The following is a 17,930-nucleotide window of genomic DNA, read 5'->3' on the forward strand; positions in this document are numbered from 1 at the left end:
ACCCCAGCAGTCTCAGATGAGCTGTCACCACTGCCATGCATTTCGTGAACACCCTGGGGACTGTGGTGAGACTAAAGGGCAGGGCTCTGAACTGGTAATGACTGGCTCCTATTTGGAAGTGCAAATACCTTCAGGATCATCTGTTCATTTTGATATAATAGTATGCTTGTTTAATGACTATCGAGCACATCCAATCATCCTTTTGCAGCAGAGGCAGAATGTACTGAACTGTGACCATTTGGAACCTTGAATACTGCACAAACTGATTCATTTTGCTGAGATCCAGGATGGGTCTCAAGTCCCCTGTTTTCTTTGGCACTAAAAAGAATCTTGAGGGTGTTCCGGAACCCCTCTGGTCTGGGGGGGAACTCCTGGATGACCTTTTTTTCCTAACAGCTTTTTTTTTTTATTTCTAATGCTGCTACTTCCCTCTGGGTGGGACATTGGGGGGGGGGGGGGTTGTGAAAGTGGGATTATATAACTTCTGGATATAATTCTCTGCACCCAAGATTCTTTTGTTATGGACAGTCAGGCTCTTTGGTGCAGAGAAAGACACCCCCAACTGCCTCTGGAGGGGAGCACGTTGGCCCCTTTTTAGCAGCGCTGAAAAGGTTGGTTAGAGGAGGAGTCACAGAAACCCTGACTCTGCAGGCCACCTCTGCTGCATAGATAGCGTCTTCTGTTCGAGTTCCCCCTCTACTCCCAGGAGAACTCTCTCTTTGTGAATCTTGGGATTTATGGAACCACATCTTTCTATCGCTTCATTGATTCTGAGGAAAATGGTCTTTGAGGGGTAGAAAAACATATCCCTACAGCAGCCAGTGTCTTTCTTTCTTGCTCACATCTGGAGAGCATGTCCATCAATTTAGGGCCAAATACGGAAGATCCATCAAAGGGAGCATTGATGAATGAAGACTTAAAGGGCTCCACAAAGTCGCATCCTGGCATGTCAGCTAATGGCTATATCTAAACCCACCACCCGTGAGGTACCTTCCCACTGAATGGGACATTAGCCTCATGGATGCATTAGATACCAATTGAAGGGTGTCTAGTTGCGAAGAGATGCTATTTTGGTCATCAACAGACATGGACACAAAGAGATTTGGAGAGTTAATCAAATCTCTTTGTAATCTTGAAAAATGTGCCAGGTAATTCAATGACCGCACAAAGGTCGCTGAACCATACACTTTCTTCTCAAATCTGTTCAAGGCCTTAGGGGGATGGACAGAAGAGCTCTGCTCTGCAAGCTCTTTCTTGGTGGTGACCAAGATCAAATTAATGTACATGTCCAACTTATGGAGGCAGTATTACAAAACAACTACTTATTTTTTGAGGGACATTTTTTCAAGCAACGTACTGGAGTGGCGATGGGGGCTGCATGCTCCCCCATATACGCTAACTATATTACGTCCTATTGGGAGCAAATATATATATTTGCTAGTGATTACAACATGTATATAAAATTATACACTTGATTTTTGGACGATATATTTATTGCTTGGGAGGGTGAAGTGGAGGCACTTGATGCCTTCATTAGATACATTAATAACATGCTATGGTTTTTAAAGTTTACACATGAATTTAATGCTGACACTATTACATATTTGGACGTAATAACCACCATGGATAGAACACATGGTATTATGAGATCCAACATTGATAGGAAACCCACATTTTCCAACTCTTCCTTCAGTATAATAGTTGGCACCCCAGACACCAAAAAAGAGCTATTATTAAGGGGCAAATGGTAAGAGCTGCCAGGATGGTCAGTGACCAGGGGGATTTTGTGGATGAATTAAATTACATGGTGGGGCTATTTTTAAATAGAGGTTTCCCTAAGGAATTATGTATGGAGCTTTTCAGTAAGATCATAAATAAAAGAGAAAAAGGTATTTATAACCCCATTCTTAATTTTGACAACACAGACAATTGTGAGACAGCGTCCAATACACCAAACAATATGGGTACCTTTCCATTGTTGTTCATCACCACCTTTAGTGGGGATATTGATTGGATCACATGGATGGTCAACAAAAATTGGGGCATTTTACAATTGGACAAAAATGTGGGTGTAAGAATTGGGGGTGTGCCCAAATTCATTTATAAGGATTCATCCTTGAAAGATATTTTTAAAAGATGTTTTCTTTCTAAGGAGCCATCAAACAGTAGGAGGTTGGGCAATTTTAAATGCGGTAAATGTTCTACTTGCCAACATATATTACCCACGGGGAGTAACTTCATGGTTAATAAACACCACATATCAATCTTGGGTCACTTTGACTATTATGTCCAAAATGTGGTATATCTGGCAAAGTGCCAGGTGTGCCCAGTATTTTATGTGGGAAAAACATGTAGGCATTTTAGAAAGAGAATTAGGGAACACATTTTGGACATTAAGCACTTTAAGCTTACCAATGCTTTAGCAAGGCACATTGTTAATAACACTGATCATTATTTTAAATTTTGTGTGTTGCAACAAATCAAGGGTGACACACAAGGTAGGATTTTGGATGTACATTTAGAGATATGTGAATTAAAATGGCAATTAAGATTGGATGCACAAAATTATCCTGGTATTAACGACTATATAACCACTATGCCTTTACTCAAGTTCAAACACATTTTAGGCAAACGTTAAAAGTTTAAAACATATGCAATTTTAACAGATTTTTTGATTGTGTTTTATTAAATCAACTATTTATTCAGTAACATATTGATGGTATACAGTTCAATGTATTGATATTTTTTGCATTTTCACAATTTTGTATTTCTACAATCGAGTGGTTTTAATTTTTAGTACATTTAATTTATGTAATTGGATTATTGGTTAAGTGGTTACTGACTGACATAAGAGGGGTGGATATATATCTATATGTATATATATATATATATATATATATATATATATATATATATATATATATATATATATATATATATATATATATATATATAGGGTGGTTGTATGTATACAATGTCATTCTGAAGAAGTCCTGTCGATAGGACGAAACCTAGGTCAATTCGTTTTCACTTTTGTTGGTTTATTCTCAAGTTCGTGGTTTTAATAAATTCCATTTTGGTGCTTGAACTTCGTTTTTCTCATCGTATTATTGGTTTTTACATGGTTGGTTCTTGGTTGGTTCATTGTTTACCGTCATCCCTAATGATGATGGTATTGACAGAGTAAAATAATTTCTTGTTTCTGAAGGTACAGTCTCAAACTCTACGATACAGACTATATGTGCTCTCCTTGAACTTGTCTTGGAGAATAATGTCTTTATATTTAAGACACAGTACTTCCTACAGAAAGTAGGAGTTGCAATGGACACAGCGTGTGCCAACACGTACACAAATATAGTACTGGTGCATTGGAAGAAGCAATCTGTGTTTGTTAATGATTACTATAAGTCCCATATTAAATTTTATAAACGTTTTGTGGATGACATCTTTTTTGTTTGGCATGGCCCTAGGAAACTTCTTTCTGAATTTAAATGCTATTTAGAAAGCATAACATCTTTTCTCACATTAACTATGCATTATTCATACAATAGCATAGACTATTTGGATACAACCATTAGAAAGAATGAACTTGGTTGTTTATCCACTAGTGCATTTAGAAAGCCCTGTAGAAAGAACAGTACAATACTAGTATACATCCGTGACATATACAGAGAAATATAATTAAGAATCAGGTATTGAGATGTATGAGATTGCATACAGAGGCAGGAGAGAGAGAGAAAGCACTCAATATGCTTCAAATGGACCTGCTGAATAGAGGATACTGAATAGGGGATATAGAGAGGGCTAGTGCATACACTAAAAGTAATGAGTGTATTAATGGTCAACCCTACTTTTTAATAAGACGTGAACAACTAGAAGCTATTAGCCAGGGTGATTCAGTGGAGAATATCAGCAGGGTCACTCTAACATATTCAAGTGATGTGAGTAGGACATGTGACATTATAAAAAGAAGATAGCTACAGTCTTTCCCCTGCACAAATGAGGCCCAACCACTGATCCAGGTAACTACAGACCCATAAGTCTGACCAGCCTCATATGTAAGGCCATGGAAAGAATCATCATGGACACGATAAAAAAAGGAGATAGGTAACCTGCAAATGCTGGACCCATCACAGTTTGGCTTTGTTAAAGGACAGTCATGCCTATTAAATCTGGTGGACTTCTTTGAAAGAGTCAACAAAGCAATGGATGACAGTAAGAATGTGCTCACCTCAACCTAGCCAAGGTTTTTGATGCAATCTGCTCAGGCCTTACAGACAGGCTCACTAAATTAGGTATAAACCCTTTTATCACCCACTGAAGAGCCAACTGATAGTGCCCAGGAAGTCAAAATAGGCGAGGCCACCTCCACGAGGAGGCCAGTCACTACTGGAGTCCCCCACAAGATCTGTACTGGGCTCACTCCTTTTTGGCATTTATTTCTCTGAAATGGAAGGAAATGCTGAAGGTTTAAGGCTGGCTAAGTTTGCAGATGGCTGCAAGTTGGGGGTGGGGGGGTTATCACCGACTCCCCTGCAGACACTTCTATTCTTCACAAAGGTCAATCTCTGACTAACAGATGGTGCCAAAAGCATGGTCTTAAACTCAATGCTACAAAATCCATAATTGTACCCTTTGGGAAGTCAACCATCCTGACTAATTAGCATGCTGACAAAACTCCCATAAGAGTCAACCCAGTGGTCAGGGATCTGTGTACACACGTAGGCAGTAGCCTTATACCATCAACCACATGTGGCCACAGTGGTGAGAAAATCCTTTTATGTTGCACAACTTATAGGCAAGTTTCAAAACTGTCATTATCCCACACTGCCCTTTATCAGACCAGAGTACAAGCCTCCCTCAGTATGTACCTGACCAGACATATAAGCAACTAGAGTGACCTCAGAAGTTCCTTACAAAAAGAATACAAGATGTAACAAACCTGCCTTATGCAGCGCATATTAAACTCCTTTCCTCTATCAATCTCCTACAGATTGCTGAGGGATGATTTTATAAGGCATCTGCAAAACTCCAGACTTATGAGTCTCCTGCATATTCTTAAGTAAAAAAAAAATACCAGAAATACAAGGTCTCAAGACCTGAATTTTGTCAGTGACTTAAGCAGAACATGCTGGAGAGACATGTGTGTCCCAGAGACTGTCCCTCTAATGGAACAGGCTTCCCATCAATGTGAAGCCGAGTTCATCTATTACCCAATTTAAGCACAACCTAGACCAGTGGATGGGGAACAAGAAATTTACATCGAGCCTGGCACCCATGTCTCTGCTTAGAAATGCCTGACCTTCAATGTCCAGTTGGAAACAGAATGTAATTATTCTTTCAGAAAAACCTGGCTAAGCTTAGAAAGGACCCTTGGCTTAGCCTAGTAACAATCTATGAATCAAAGAGCATAAAGAAAAATAATTCACACTAAGTGAATTCTTATGCTGTGAATCTTACCAGGGATTGGTTATACTCAAAAGAAAAAAAAGTAGACTGCTCCTAATCCAAAAATGATTATCTCTTTAAAATTGTTAATACCTTTCTCTTTATTCTTAGGGGAGATGCAAGCATGCAAACACACTCTGCAAATTAAATAGTTTCAATCCCACTAATGTTTTTGATAGCTATTGTCTTTCTCCATTCTCTGTCAATTAAAGTATAGTCAATGCCAGGTTCAATTCATGTCATCTACCTGGGGAAGAAGAGATGCCACATGGACATCTGACTCACTCCTCCATACATGGACCCTATGCAAAAAAAAAAAAAAAACAAGCCAACAGTCAAAGCTACAAAATGGTAATAGCTGAGCACCATCAAGGTAGTTAAGAATCAACTGAAATACACAGACAAATACAAACATTTTAAAAATGCTAGGACTCATTAACATTTTTTCCTTATGGCTCATGAGAACCATGTCCTTATTAACCTTTTATAATGGGTATACCCCCCTTGTTATGTGTTAGTATACTTTCCAGGGTGCTCTAAATTACAAAAGGACAGCAAAGAATCCAAGAAGAAAGCATCTACTTAGCAAGTTCACTGCAAGCATGTTTATTTTGCTCTTACTAATAGAATGCAGCAATATCAAAACTAAAAACAAACATTAAAAATTACCAAAGTTGTGTTTTCCCAATTCCAGGTGCTCCACATATCTCTGTAATCTTACAAACAGGAACTCCACCACCCAGAGCATCATCTAACAGAGAGCAGAATGTAATAATGGAGCCATGTGTCTGTTCTTGCTCTAGCAGTTCCAGTGCTGTATACTTCCTAGCACACTGTGGCATGCTACCAGAATCACTGAAGTTCTCCCGTCTGACCACTTGCAAGATTTCCAGTGCTTCTTCTTTAGAAATTTCAATTTCTGAAATTTACAGACAAAAAAAAAAAAACATTTCAACATGATGTTTAGGGGTTTAGCCATCATCCTGCACAGACATACTAGTCTCCTTCACATTAACATGTATGTATCTTTATAATGTTAGTACCACTTGGGAACAAAGCACATACAGATGATTTCAATCACTATGACCTATTAAAACAGCACTTGCTCAACTTAAAAATTTGCTGTAAAATTAGCATTACATACACAGCAAAAAAAATATATACCAGCACCTACACTACAAAGTACAGTTGTGCAAAATCTTACCATAACAGTAGATGTCCTACTTCTCAGTGTTGCAGTAGGATAGCCAAATGTTCGTCCAGCAAACCAAAGCCTTAGCTCCATCCAGGCCCAGCTTGTCAGACATATGCCCCAAGCTACATAAGTGAAGTAAAAATGCCTAATCCTCAGAACTGGCCCTTGGAGAACTACAGCAACTCAAGAGTAAAAGCAAGTATTTGTGCATCCACAAAGGGAAAAATGACCAACTGGCCAGAAAAGAAAAAAAAAATCACAGATCACAACAGAGGGAAGGAGGGAAGGAATACTGGAACAGTGAGAAGTAAAACATCTACTGTCATAGTAAGAGCTTACACGATTGTACTATGTCCTTCCCTATCACTGTTGCAGCACTCCTTACTAAAGGGAGATTGCAGAAGCTACTGGACAGGATGGGAGGAGGAAGCTACAGTGGAATCCTTCAATTACAATTTCCGGATGGTCTTGGCAAAACCAGTTCTGGCCCTAGAAATTTAATCCAACTTACAGTGTTTATTAAAGCTGTATACAGACCACCAAGTAGCAGCTTCCAAAATAAATATAGTACTCAGACCCTTAAAAAACACCAGAAGAGGCTACCACCCTGGAAGAGTGAGCATAAATAGAAGGAAAAGCTGTGAAAATAACAGCAAAATGGCTTTACAAATCCAAGAGGAGATGATTTGTTTAAAAACAGCTACACTCAATTTCTTGGGATGGAAACAAACAAAAAGTTGCTCAGATTTCCTTATACCTTTAATCTTGTCAAGGTAATATCTGAGCTGACTATGCAGGTCTAAAGTATGAATAATTCTCTCACTGTCATTCTGTGGAGATGGGGAAAAAAGAAAAAGTGAATATGTTGATTTACAGATAAATCATTAACACCTTCAGGCATAAAAGAAGAATTAGTATGAAGAGAAACTCTGTCCCTGTGGAAAATCAAACTGGGGGAACAGCTACGAGTGTCTGAAGTTCAGAAACCCTCTTGGCAGAAATAACAGCTACAAGGAACACACTTTTGCAAGTACAATGCCGTAAAGAGGGGGAGACTGCAGGCTCAAAAGGACGCAGAGTGAATTTTTAAAGAAAAAAATGTAGGTGAGGCCTGATATGAAGAACACCTTTTAAAAACTGCTTAACTTCAAATCTTAAAGCAAGTGGTGGATTTAAAGGCAGACAGGCAAAAGAGTAGGACAGGCTAGAATTGAGCAGTTCACACAAATAAGAAAATACAATAAGTATACCCACTGAAAGAAGGTCCAGGGCATGAGTATGACACCAAATAGAAAATCACTTCCATTTAGCTAGACAGGATTTTCTAGAAGGTTTTTTCTGACCCCCTGCAAAACCCAAATCATATCCTCAGAGAACTGCTGTCTAAAAGGAATCGAAGTCCTATCACCCAAAGAGTCAATTGTAGGGTGAATAAAAGAAGGTGAATTACAGAACCCTTGCCTGTGTGAGAAGATCAATCCTCTGAGGTAACTTCTGATGACTGCCCCAGCCAGATGAAATAGAAGAGGAACCAGTGTTATCTGGGCCAAAAGGGAGTCACCAACAAGATTTTGGGCCTGTCCCACATACTTTTGCGAAGGACTTTTGGGACCAGAGGAGGGGGAGGGTAAGCATACAGAAACATCTCCGTCCAGGAAAAACATATAGGTTGATAGGTTCATAGGAGTGTATTAGGCTAATGGTCCTGGAGCCTTTACAAGCCTAGCCCAAAAGATTCCCTGGCTACATGCCGCCTGATGTTATTTCCCCATGCCTCTGCCAGCTGGGCCACTGAAATGATCCCTGGGGTGAATTTTCTATTTTCCATCCACAGACATGGCCTTGTAGATCTTGCAGAGATCGCCTCTAAGTAGGTTATATGATACCAAGAAAAGGTGGAGTTTTTTTATTCTTTCTGCCTAGGATCCTGTTAGTGAGGTATTTTTGTGGTCTTTGTAGTTGTTGCAAATGTCTAGTGACATACATGCCGAATGGGGCATTGCACTCGATAATTGGTCTAATGAGGGAAGAGTAGAGAGAGACAATGATCTCTTTCTTCCTGGAGGCAAAACCCTTTGTAATGAGATGTGCCACATAGGAGGATTTCTGACCACAGTGGTAATGTGATTATCAAGGGATAGGCTGCTATCTACTTGTGTTCCCAGATCTCTTATGACACCTTCGGTGTTCAGTGGACTACCATTGATGTGGTAGTTCATGGGTACTGTGTTCTTCCCAAAGGGAATGATGCATTTTTTGGCGTTGAGCTTGAGGCCGTTGCTCTGACACCAGTCTTTGGTTTCTGTGAGGCCTTTCTGTAGAATTTCAACATCATTAGGGGAGCTAATAATGGCTCCCAGTTTGCAGTTGTCAGCAAACTTGGTCAGCCATAATCCCTTGGTTTTGGCCTGGACTTCAGAAAAGTAGATGCCAAACAGACGAGGACCCAAGACCGAACCCTGTGGGACTCCACTCGTGACTGGTCGGTAGTCACACTTGGAGTCCGCTACTTTCACTGTGTGAGTTCTATCAGTGAGCCAGTTTGTGACCCACCTTGTGACATAGGGGTTGATGCCTAATTTATTGAGTTTATCTATGATTCCTGAGTGAGGAATTATATCAAAAGCCTTGGCCAAATCGAGGTTGGCTGTGTGAACTACCCTGCCTTCATCCACAGCTCTAGTGACAGACTCAAAGAAGTCTACCAGGTTGAGCAGACAAGATCTACCCTTAATAAATCCGAACTTTGTGGGGTCTGGAGTCTGGACATTCCCTATGCCCTTGTTTATTAGGTCCATGATGATGTGCTCCATAGCCTTGCATACCAGACTCATCAGGCTAATGAGGCGGTAGTTCCCAGGGTCCGTAGTCACACCCCCTTTGTGGAGTGGCATTACTGTAGCAGTGCGCCATTTGTCTGGGACAAATCCTGGAATGAGGCTGTGATTGAACAGGGCGCTCAGGTGTGGAGCCAGTTCATTTTGCAATTCATGTAGAACACAGCCCGGGATGTTGTCAGGTCCAATGAAAGCTGTATTCTTGGCCTTGGCCAGTGCAATTTTAACCTGTGAAGCTGTAATATTGGGTACTTGGCATTCCTCAGGTATTGTGATTGGCCCTTTGGGGGGTGAGAGGGGGGCAAAGTTGGCACTGAATCTGTCAGCCAGTATATTGGCAATGTCTGCTGGCTTAGTATAGGAGTTATCTTTGTTAGTACCTCTGAGCAAATCTGAGCACTGCCTTGTAGATTTTTGACATAGCTATAGAAGGCCTTGTGCTTGTCTTTAGTATCTGTTGCTATTCTGTTTTCGTAGTTAGGTTGGGAGGATTTGATGAGGGATCTCAGCTTTTTGTTAAGGTTAACAAGGGAGTTTTTCCTGTCTTGGGGCTTTGCCTTGTTCTGCAACAGTTTCCTCCTTCTGTTGAAGAGTTAGTTTATGGCAGGGGACCACCAGATTGGCTTCCTTTTTTTGTGTGTCTTGGTTCTATTGGGAATGGTTCATTCCATGCATTTGTGCACGTGTTCGGACAGTGCACTGGAGTATGATTCTGCCGTCTTACATTTATTCTCCATCTGCATGGGTGATGTAAAGTCAGCCACCTCAGTTTTTAGAAGCCCAAAGTTGGCTTTGGAAAAGTTTTTTTACAGTGGTTTCTTTTGCGGGGAATGTGGGTGGGATGTGGATATTCATGGTGACTAGCTTGTGGTCAGATCTGACCAGGGAGGAGTTGACAACTGGTGTAGAGCAACAGTCACCCATATTAGTAATAACCAGGTCGAGAATGCTGCTACCCCTAGTGGGGGTAAGAATGAGCTGGTCCAGGGCATTGGAACTGATGAATTCCAAGAAACATTGAGCAAGTGTGTTGTTACTTGAGTAGTTTTCCCAGTTGAGGGAGAGGTAGTTAAAGTCAACCAGTATGAGGGTGTTGGGATGGACCTTAATGTTTTCCAGGATGTTTAGGAATGTGGAGTGGGATTCTTGGGACATGGTACGGGATCTATAGCAGGCAATAACCTGGACAACGGTTTTCCCCAGTGTTAGCTGTACCTGGATTATTTCTGATGTGTTATGTTGGGCCACTAGCCTGGAGGTGTACATATCCTTTATGAATGCTGAGACACCACCGCCTTTAGGGCTTCAATCTACATTTTGGGGCCAAAAGGTGTATAGCCTGGTAGAACAGGAGTGCTTTCAGGTGCCTTGAACCAAGTCTCCTTAACTGCACAAATGCTGATGTTCTCCATTTTGAGGAGCGCTTTGAACGAGTGTACTTTGAGATTGAGACTTCTAGCATTGAGTAACATAACCCTCAGATTATATTTGCTTGTAACTGTTATGGTGGTAATTTGGTTATCTGGACTTTGCCTAAAAAAGGCACTATAGGGGTGGCAAGGGCCTTGGCTAATATACGGAATCCCAGGGGTGACAGATGCAGCCCAACTCTGGCAAAACATTGAGGTCTATCGATCGTGTCATCCCAGGCACATAGATACTGGATCCCCTTGGAATGACACCAGAAACTTAGCCAATTATTGAAGTCAATCATTTTTTGTTTGTACTGTGGTATCATTCTTGGTGACAGTAAGATGCTATTCAGAGCTAGGGTCAGGGAGGTGCGCCTCAGGTCATTCACACCAACATGGACAATGACAGAATCATATCTGTACCTGTTGTGGAGTGAATTGACTGCGTGCGTTATGTGGCATATCCTGGCTCCCGACAGGCAGCTGACAGTTACCTTCTGCTTATTCAACCTCGTGAGTGGGACATCAGTCTGCCTTACTATTGAGTCACCTATAATAAGTGCATTAGGTAAGCTGTTTTGCCTTAGGAGCTTTGGTTGTGTGGAACACTATTTTGTGTGAGCTATGCACTCCTTGGATTGTGCTGTGGTGCAGTGGTTGCGTGCGTTTCTGTCTTTGAGGTCTCTGTTGTTTGGGGAGATTTTTATTGAGAGCCTCCGTGAAGGTGTGTGTGTGTTTTGTGTTATTCAGGTCAGAGGACTTGGCACTTTGGAACAAGAAATGGGGTGTTGTCTGTTCAGAGGGGAAGCAAAAAGATCTACTCAAAGAGTACCCCACTGATGTACTAAGAAAAACCTCTCTGTGAAGCATTCATTTATGGAGACATGCTCTAGACCTCCACAGATTGTCTGCCACAAGATGGTGCTCTGAGGGGATGTAAACTGTCAACAGAGTTAGGTGATGACGGATTGCAAAATCCCAACAAAAAAGGAAGGAAAACACCCCAACAGGCCACTTATCTTTTGAATGCTCAGTAGCTGTATTTACAAAATGTATGACTGAAGTATAAAAGGAGAGTTAGGACTGCTGACAAAGATGTTCTGAGGATTAGGTGCTCATACATCACTTTTGTATCTTACACCTTAGATGTGGGGCATATATTTGGTGTGTGGCACATGGAAGGAACTAAGGCTTTGGTATGCTGGTTAGACATTTGGCTATCCTTGTGGAAGACTCCTTTACTAAAGAATACTGCAACAGTGATAAGAACAGGTACTAACCCTTACATCCCTGTTCTGTTTTTGTAACACAAACGTAATTTAAAAAGACAAAAACTGCAGACGTACAGTAACAGTAGACCGTAGACCCTATTCTGTCAGTTCCAACTCCATCACCTTTAGGACTAAAACTGGCAGGTACCTAGTCAACTCAGCCTTTAAAAACTTTCCCAGGCTAATTTGCCCCTTTCATGTATTCATAAACCTCAGAGCCAAATATCCCCCTCCAGATTTTGGGGAGACCTAGAAGATGGAGCAACCAGGAAAAAAAACTGAAGGAAAAGACCAAGATTATCTAGCAATAGGACAGCATTAAGTGGACCCTAGCCAGGTGGATGAGAACTGTAATGGAGCTGAAATTGCCAAAACAGATATATTGTTACAGTAAGTATGCAACATATGTTGTTCACAGTGGCGGTTTCAACTCCCATCACTTCTAGGGCAAAGTCCTAACTGCCCTATATCTCACTTTTTGAGCCAAAAAAGAACCAATTCTATTTGGACTCCTATTCCCTTGAAAAAACAGTGTCTATATAAATACCTGCCCTAAGGAACTAAAGCTACACCAACAAATAAACAAGACTTGTTAGACAGAGAGATTCCAAACTCAACATATTACCATCCTATGGAATAATTTACCACTACAGGTCAAAAAATACTACTTTCAGTAACCTTTAAAGCTAGTCTAGATGACTGGATGGGTAGACACAAATTTACACCAGGGTTATCATGTACAGTTCTGCCAAATATGGGAGGTGAGCACTATTAAATGCCTGAAAAGGGAGGCACAAGCTTTTACATGCATTTACTTAAAGAATTATATGGCTGGCCCTTTTATGGTATTCATGATCACTTGCCTAGTATTGTTCGTATGTTTCTAATGCTTCTGGGCAGCTCTTTATGAAAGAATATCCTGACTATGGAAGCCCCAAGGACAGACCTTGACCGGGAAGTGATATCCAGTTTATAATGTTTTGCTAAGGCATTCTGTATTGTCCATGTAGCAGCTTTACAAACGTCAACTAGCAAAGAATTTCTGACAAAGGCTTATGATACAGCTATGAACCTAGACAGTAGATATAAAAAGTGTACACACCCTGTTAAAATGCCAGGTTTTTCCGATATACAAAATGAGACCACAGTAAATCATTTCAACCCCCCCCCCCTTTAATCTGACCTATAACCTGTACAATTCAATTGAAAAAAAAAAACCCATTCAGGGAAAAATAAAAAATTCACAATAAGCTGGTTGCATAAGTGTGCACACCATTAAACTAATACTTTGTTGAAGCACCTTTTGATTTAATTACAGCATTCAGTCTTTTTGGGTAGTAGTCTATCAGCATGGCACATCTTGACTTGGCAATATTCGCCCACTCTTCCTTGCAAAAGCACTCCAAATCTGTCAGATTGTGAGGACATCTCTTGTTCACAGCCATCTTCAGGTTACCCCACTGATTTTCTATTGTATTTTGGTCTTGGCTCTGACTGGGCCATTCCAAAACTTTAACTTTCTTCTGGTGAAGCCATTCTTTTGTTGATGTGGATGTATGCTTGGGGTCATTGTCGTCTTGAAGGATGAAATTCCTCTTCATCTTCAGCTTTCTAGCAGACGCCTGAAGGTTTTGGGCAAAAAGTGACTGGTATTTGGAACTGTTCATAATTTCCTCCACCTTGACTAAAGCCCCTGTTCCAGCTGAAGAAAAGCAACCCCAAAACATGATACTGCCACCACCATGCTTCATCGTGGGGATGGTGTTCTTTTGGTGATGCGAAGTGTTGTTTTTGTGCCAAATGTACCTTTTGGAATTGTGGCCACAAAGTCCAACCTTGGTCTCATCAGACCATAACACAATTCCCACAAGCTTTTGGGAGATGGTGTATTGTTTCACAAATTTTAGCCGGGCCTTGATGTTTTTCTGTGCAAGAAAAGGCTTCCATCTTGCAACCCTACCAAATAGGCCAGACATATGAAGAATACGGGAGATTGTTGTCACATGTAGTACACAACTTGTACTTGCCAGAAATTCCTGCAGCTCCTTCATTGTTGCTGTAGGTCTCTTGGTAGTCTCCCTGACCAGTTTTCGTCTTGTCTTTTCATCAATTTTGGAGGGACATCCAGTTCTTTGCAACGTCACTGTTGTCCCATATTTTCTCCCCTTTTTGATGACTGTCTTCACTGTGTTCCATGGTAGATCCAATGCTGTGGAAATTTTTTTGTACCCTTCTCCTGACTGATACCTTTCAACAATGAGACCCCTTTGATGCTTTGTAAGCTCTCTGTGAACCATGGCTTTTGCTGTAGCAGGCAACTGAATAAATGTCAGGAAAATCCTAAAAGGACGGCTGAACTTTATTTTGGGTTAATCAGTGTCTCTTTAACTGATGGCAGGTGTGTACCTAAGAAGTTTGAATGCTGTAATTAAAGCAAAAGGTGCTTCAACAAAGTATTAGTTTAAGGGTGTGCACACTTATGCAACCAGCTTATTGTACATTTTTTATTTTTTATATTTTTCCCCTAACAGATTTGTTTGTTTTTCAATTGAACTGTACAGGTTATAGGTCACATTAAAGGTGGGAAAAGTCTTGAAATGATTAATTGTGGTCTCATTTTTTTATATCACAATAACCTGGCATTTTAACAGGGGTGTGTAAACTTTTTATATCCACTGTATACAGACTAATAGCTTAAGGTAGGTATTTTTCATACTTTTGGAAAAAATCTAATACATTGGGCAAGCCAAATAGAAACAGCAACTCTGGAAACCTTTTGACCCTGTTGTTTTGACAGAAGGAATTAAGTAGTGGGTCCTTCATCATAGTTTTGGTTCTGTCCAAACAGAATTTGAGCCTGTTCTGAATATCCAAACACTACAAACAGATATTCAGCTCAACTAAAATAGTTTGGAAAGAATAGTGTAAAGTCATTCTATTGATTTATATTAAATTCAGCAACGACTCTCAGTGAGAAAGAAGGATTAGTATACAATGGCACTGTCCTTGTGAAGAGATATAGGACAAATGCAGAAGGCTTGCAGCTCTGAAATCCTCCTTCTCAAAGTAATAGCTACCGACAAGACAGTCTTCCAAGTTAAGTCACTAAGTCTGCAAGTGAAGATAGTTCAAACAGAAATGGTGTCGCCTTCTCCACCACAAATTTAAGGTTGCAAGAAGAAATAGAAGATTAAAAGCAGCATGCAATAAATGTCTTTCAAGGAAGTTTTGAGTACCCTAACAGAGGCTACAGAAGCAGAATTTGCACCTTGTTGGAAACTGGAAACTGCTACCAGAGGAACCTTAATCAATAAAAAACCTAAACCAAAATAGAAAATCTGCAAAAAATGCTCTAAAACAGTGCAAGATGTCTAGGTGTGCTCCATGGAGAAAAGTACGACCCATTTATAATGATAGCTTTTTCTAGTACCTGGTCTTTGGGAAGAAGTCAGAATATGGGCAACCTTGTTTGGGTAAAAAAGGCCATCAGCGGAACTGGAGAATCCAAACAGTGAACTTCAGCAAGTGAATGCCTGGATAAAACTGGTTAGGCAGGGACCTTGGCTTTGTTCTTATTGGCCTCCTTAGGGAATTTCAGAATATGAGGAAATGGATGAAAGGGATAAAGAATACCCAGAAGCACATCTCCACAACATACCCAGGCAATTATTATGTGGGGAAGAATATGGGAAAAAGTAATTGTTGTGTTTGGATAGAGATGCAATATGTTGCAGTAAGGCTTCTCCAGGCAATGGAGCAAGGTCTGACCTGTCACAGGACTGATGGACTACTTGTGGCATCAACAAACAATGGCTGAACATGTTTGTGAGAGAACTAGCAACATAAAAGAGATTAGAAACATCACCCCCCCCAAGAGGATAGGAGTGGGTCCCTCCTGCTTGTTTATTTACCAAACTATTGCCATGTTCTTAGGTGAACATTAATTGCACCTTTGGGGAAGGAATCCTGAAATACGGGCAAAGTCAGAAAGAGAGTCCTCATTTCTATTAAGCTGATGTGCAGATTGGCCTTCTGAGCTAAACACATACCTTGGACTGTCTGTGTCTCATTATACCCCTCAATCACAGTGAAGAGGAGTCCATTGTCACTGTCACCCTAAGAGACTGGGGTGTGAAAAATTCTACTCAGAGGTGGGGACGACTCAACAGTCAACAAAAAAATTTGTTCCCTGCACTTCAAAATCTTTACAAGAGTGTATAGAGTAGCTTCTAGCTGATTTCACTGACCTTTTACAGCCCACTGCAAGAGAGTTTTGTGTGGGGAACCATAAAGACTGTTTAAGCCATCAGGTCAAGCACTTAAAGACAAATGAACGCTGGGAATGAACTGCTGCTGAGGATGTGCTAAACAGTGGATTTTATGAGGCAAGATAAGCACAGCAAGTGAGGACATTCACAGTGTAGCCACTGAAAGTACAGTTTTGTACCTACCATAAATGTAGATGTTCGAGGATTCCATTGCTGCAGTCCTGACTATTAGGTATAGTCCGCGTCCAGTCGGCCCGAATACCAGAGTATAAGGCTGACGTCGGTCAGGGCACATTAGACTGACGTCAGTACGTCAGGGTACTAATGCGCATGACCGACGTCATATCCTCAGTCTTTTCTTGCCCCAGATGTCAGAAGACCCTAAAAAGACAAGTCCCAAAACAACCTGCACCAAAAAACATGTACAATATATACAACAATATATATATATATATATATATATATATATATATATATACAGAAATATAAACATGTAAACTCACCTACACAACCACCCCTAAAAACAGAGGGGAAGGAGGGAAATTGGACTGCAGCAATGGAATCCTCGAACATCTACATTTATGGTAGGTACAAAACTGTACTATGTTCTTCGTCTTCCATTGCTGCAGTCCTGACTATTGGGTAGAATCCCAAAGCAGAGGTAAGGAGGCTGGCAAATTATAAAGTAGTAGGAGCTGACAACATGCCTTGTAAAACAGCTGTGGCAAAACCAGCCCTGGACTTAGAGTAGATAGGAAGGTGATAATGCCTAGAGAAAGTATGCACTGAACTCCAAGTAGCTGCTTCCAGAATATCCTTAGTTGTCACCCCTTAGAAATGGTGTTGAAGTGGCAGTAGCCCTAGTGGAATGAGGCCTAATCCCAGCTGGAATCTCCTTGCCATGATGGGAATAACAAAATGCAATGCAAAGCCAATCCACCTAGAAATAGTTTGTTTTGACACAGGCTTGCCCTGAGAACTCAAAGCAAAAGAAACAAACAACTGCTGAGACTGCCTAAAATCCTTAGTCCTGCTTAAATAATAACGCAATTGCCTGTGTACATCTAAAGTGTGCAAAATCTTTTCCCCTTTATTTTGAGGTTCTGCAAAAAACGTAGGCAAATGAATAGTTTGGTTTAAAGCCACACTAGAAACCACCTTAGGCATAAAAGAAGGATTAGTACGTAATGATACCCTATCCTTATGAAAAATCAAAAAAGGCACTACTGCCATAAGGGCCTGCAACTCAGACACCCTTCTTGCAGAAGTAATAGCCAACAGAAAAGCAGTCTTCCAAGACAAATATTTCAATTCAGCAGTAGCTGCAGGCTCAAAAGGTTGTAGAGTAAGTTTTTCCAACACAAAATTGAGATCCCAAGCAGGAGTAGGAGCTCTACGTGGGGGTCTTATATTCTTTGCCCCTCTAAGAAACTGCTTGAACAAAGGATGAAAACAAAGGTGGGTCACAATCATAGTGAGCTGAAATTGCTGCAGCATGA

General features: G+C 40.7%; 1 protein-coding gene across 2 annotated transcripts in view; it reads right to left on the reverse strand.

Annotated features, from left to right (window-relative positions):
- Nucleotides 1-17,930, reverse strand: part of RAD51C (RAD51 paralog C) — a 1,235,792-nt gene that overhangs the window by 451,525 nt on the left and 766,337 nt on the right. For both annotated transcript variants that reach the window (XM_044054279.1, XM_044054280.1), the window contains exon 2: nt 6,118-6,367. In XM_044054279.1, coding sequence (XP_043910214.1) covers nt 6,118-6,367 — 250 coding nt within the window. The remainder of the gene's footprint in view (nt 1-6,117; nt 6,368-17,930) is intronic.

This window comes from Protopterus annectens, chromosome 13.part0, assembly GCF_019279795.1.
Source record: "Protopterus annectens isolate FY-2018-M chromosome 13.part0, PAN1.0, whole genome shotgun sequence".
Lineage (NCBI taxonomy): Eukaryota > Metazoa > Chordata > Ceratodontiformes > Protopteridae > Protopterus > Protopterus annectens.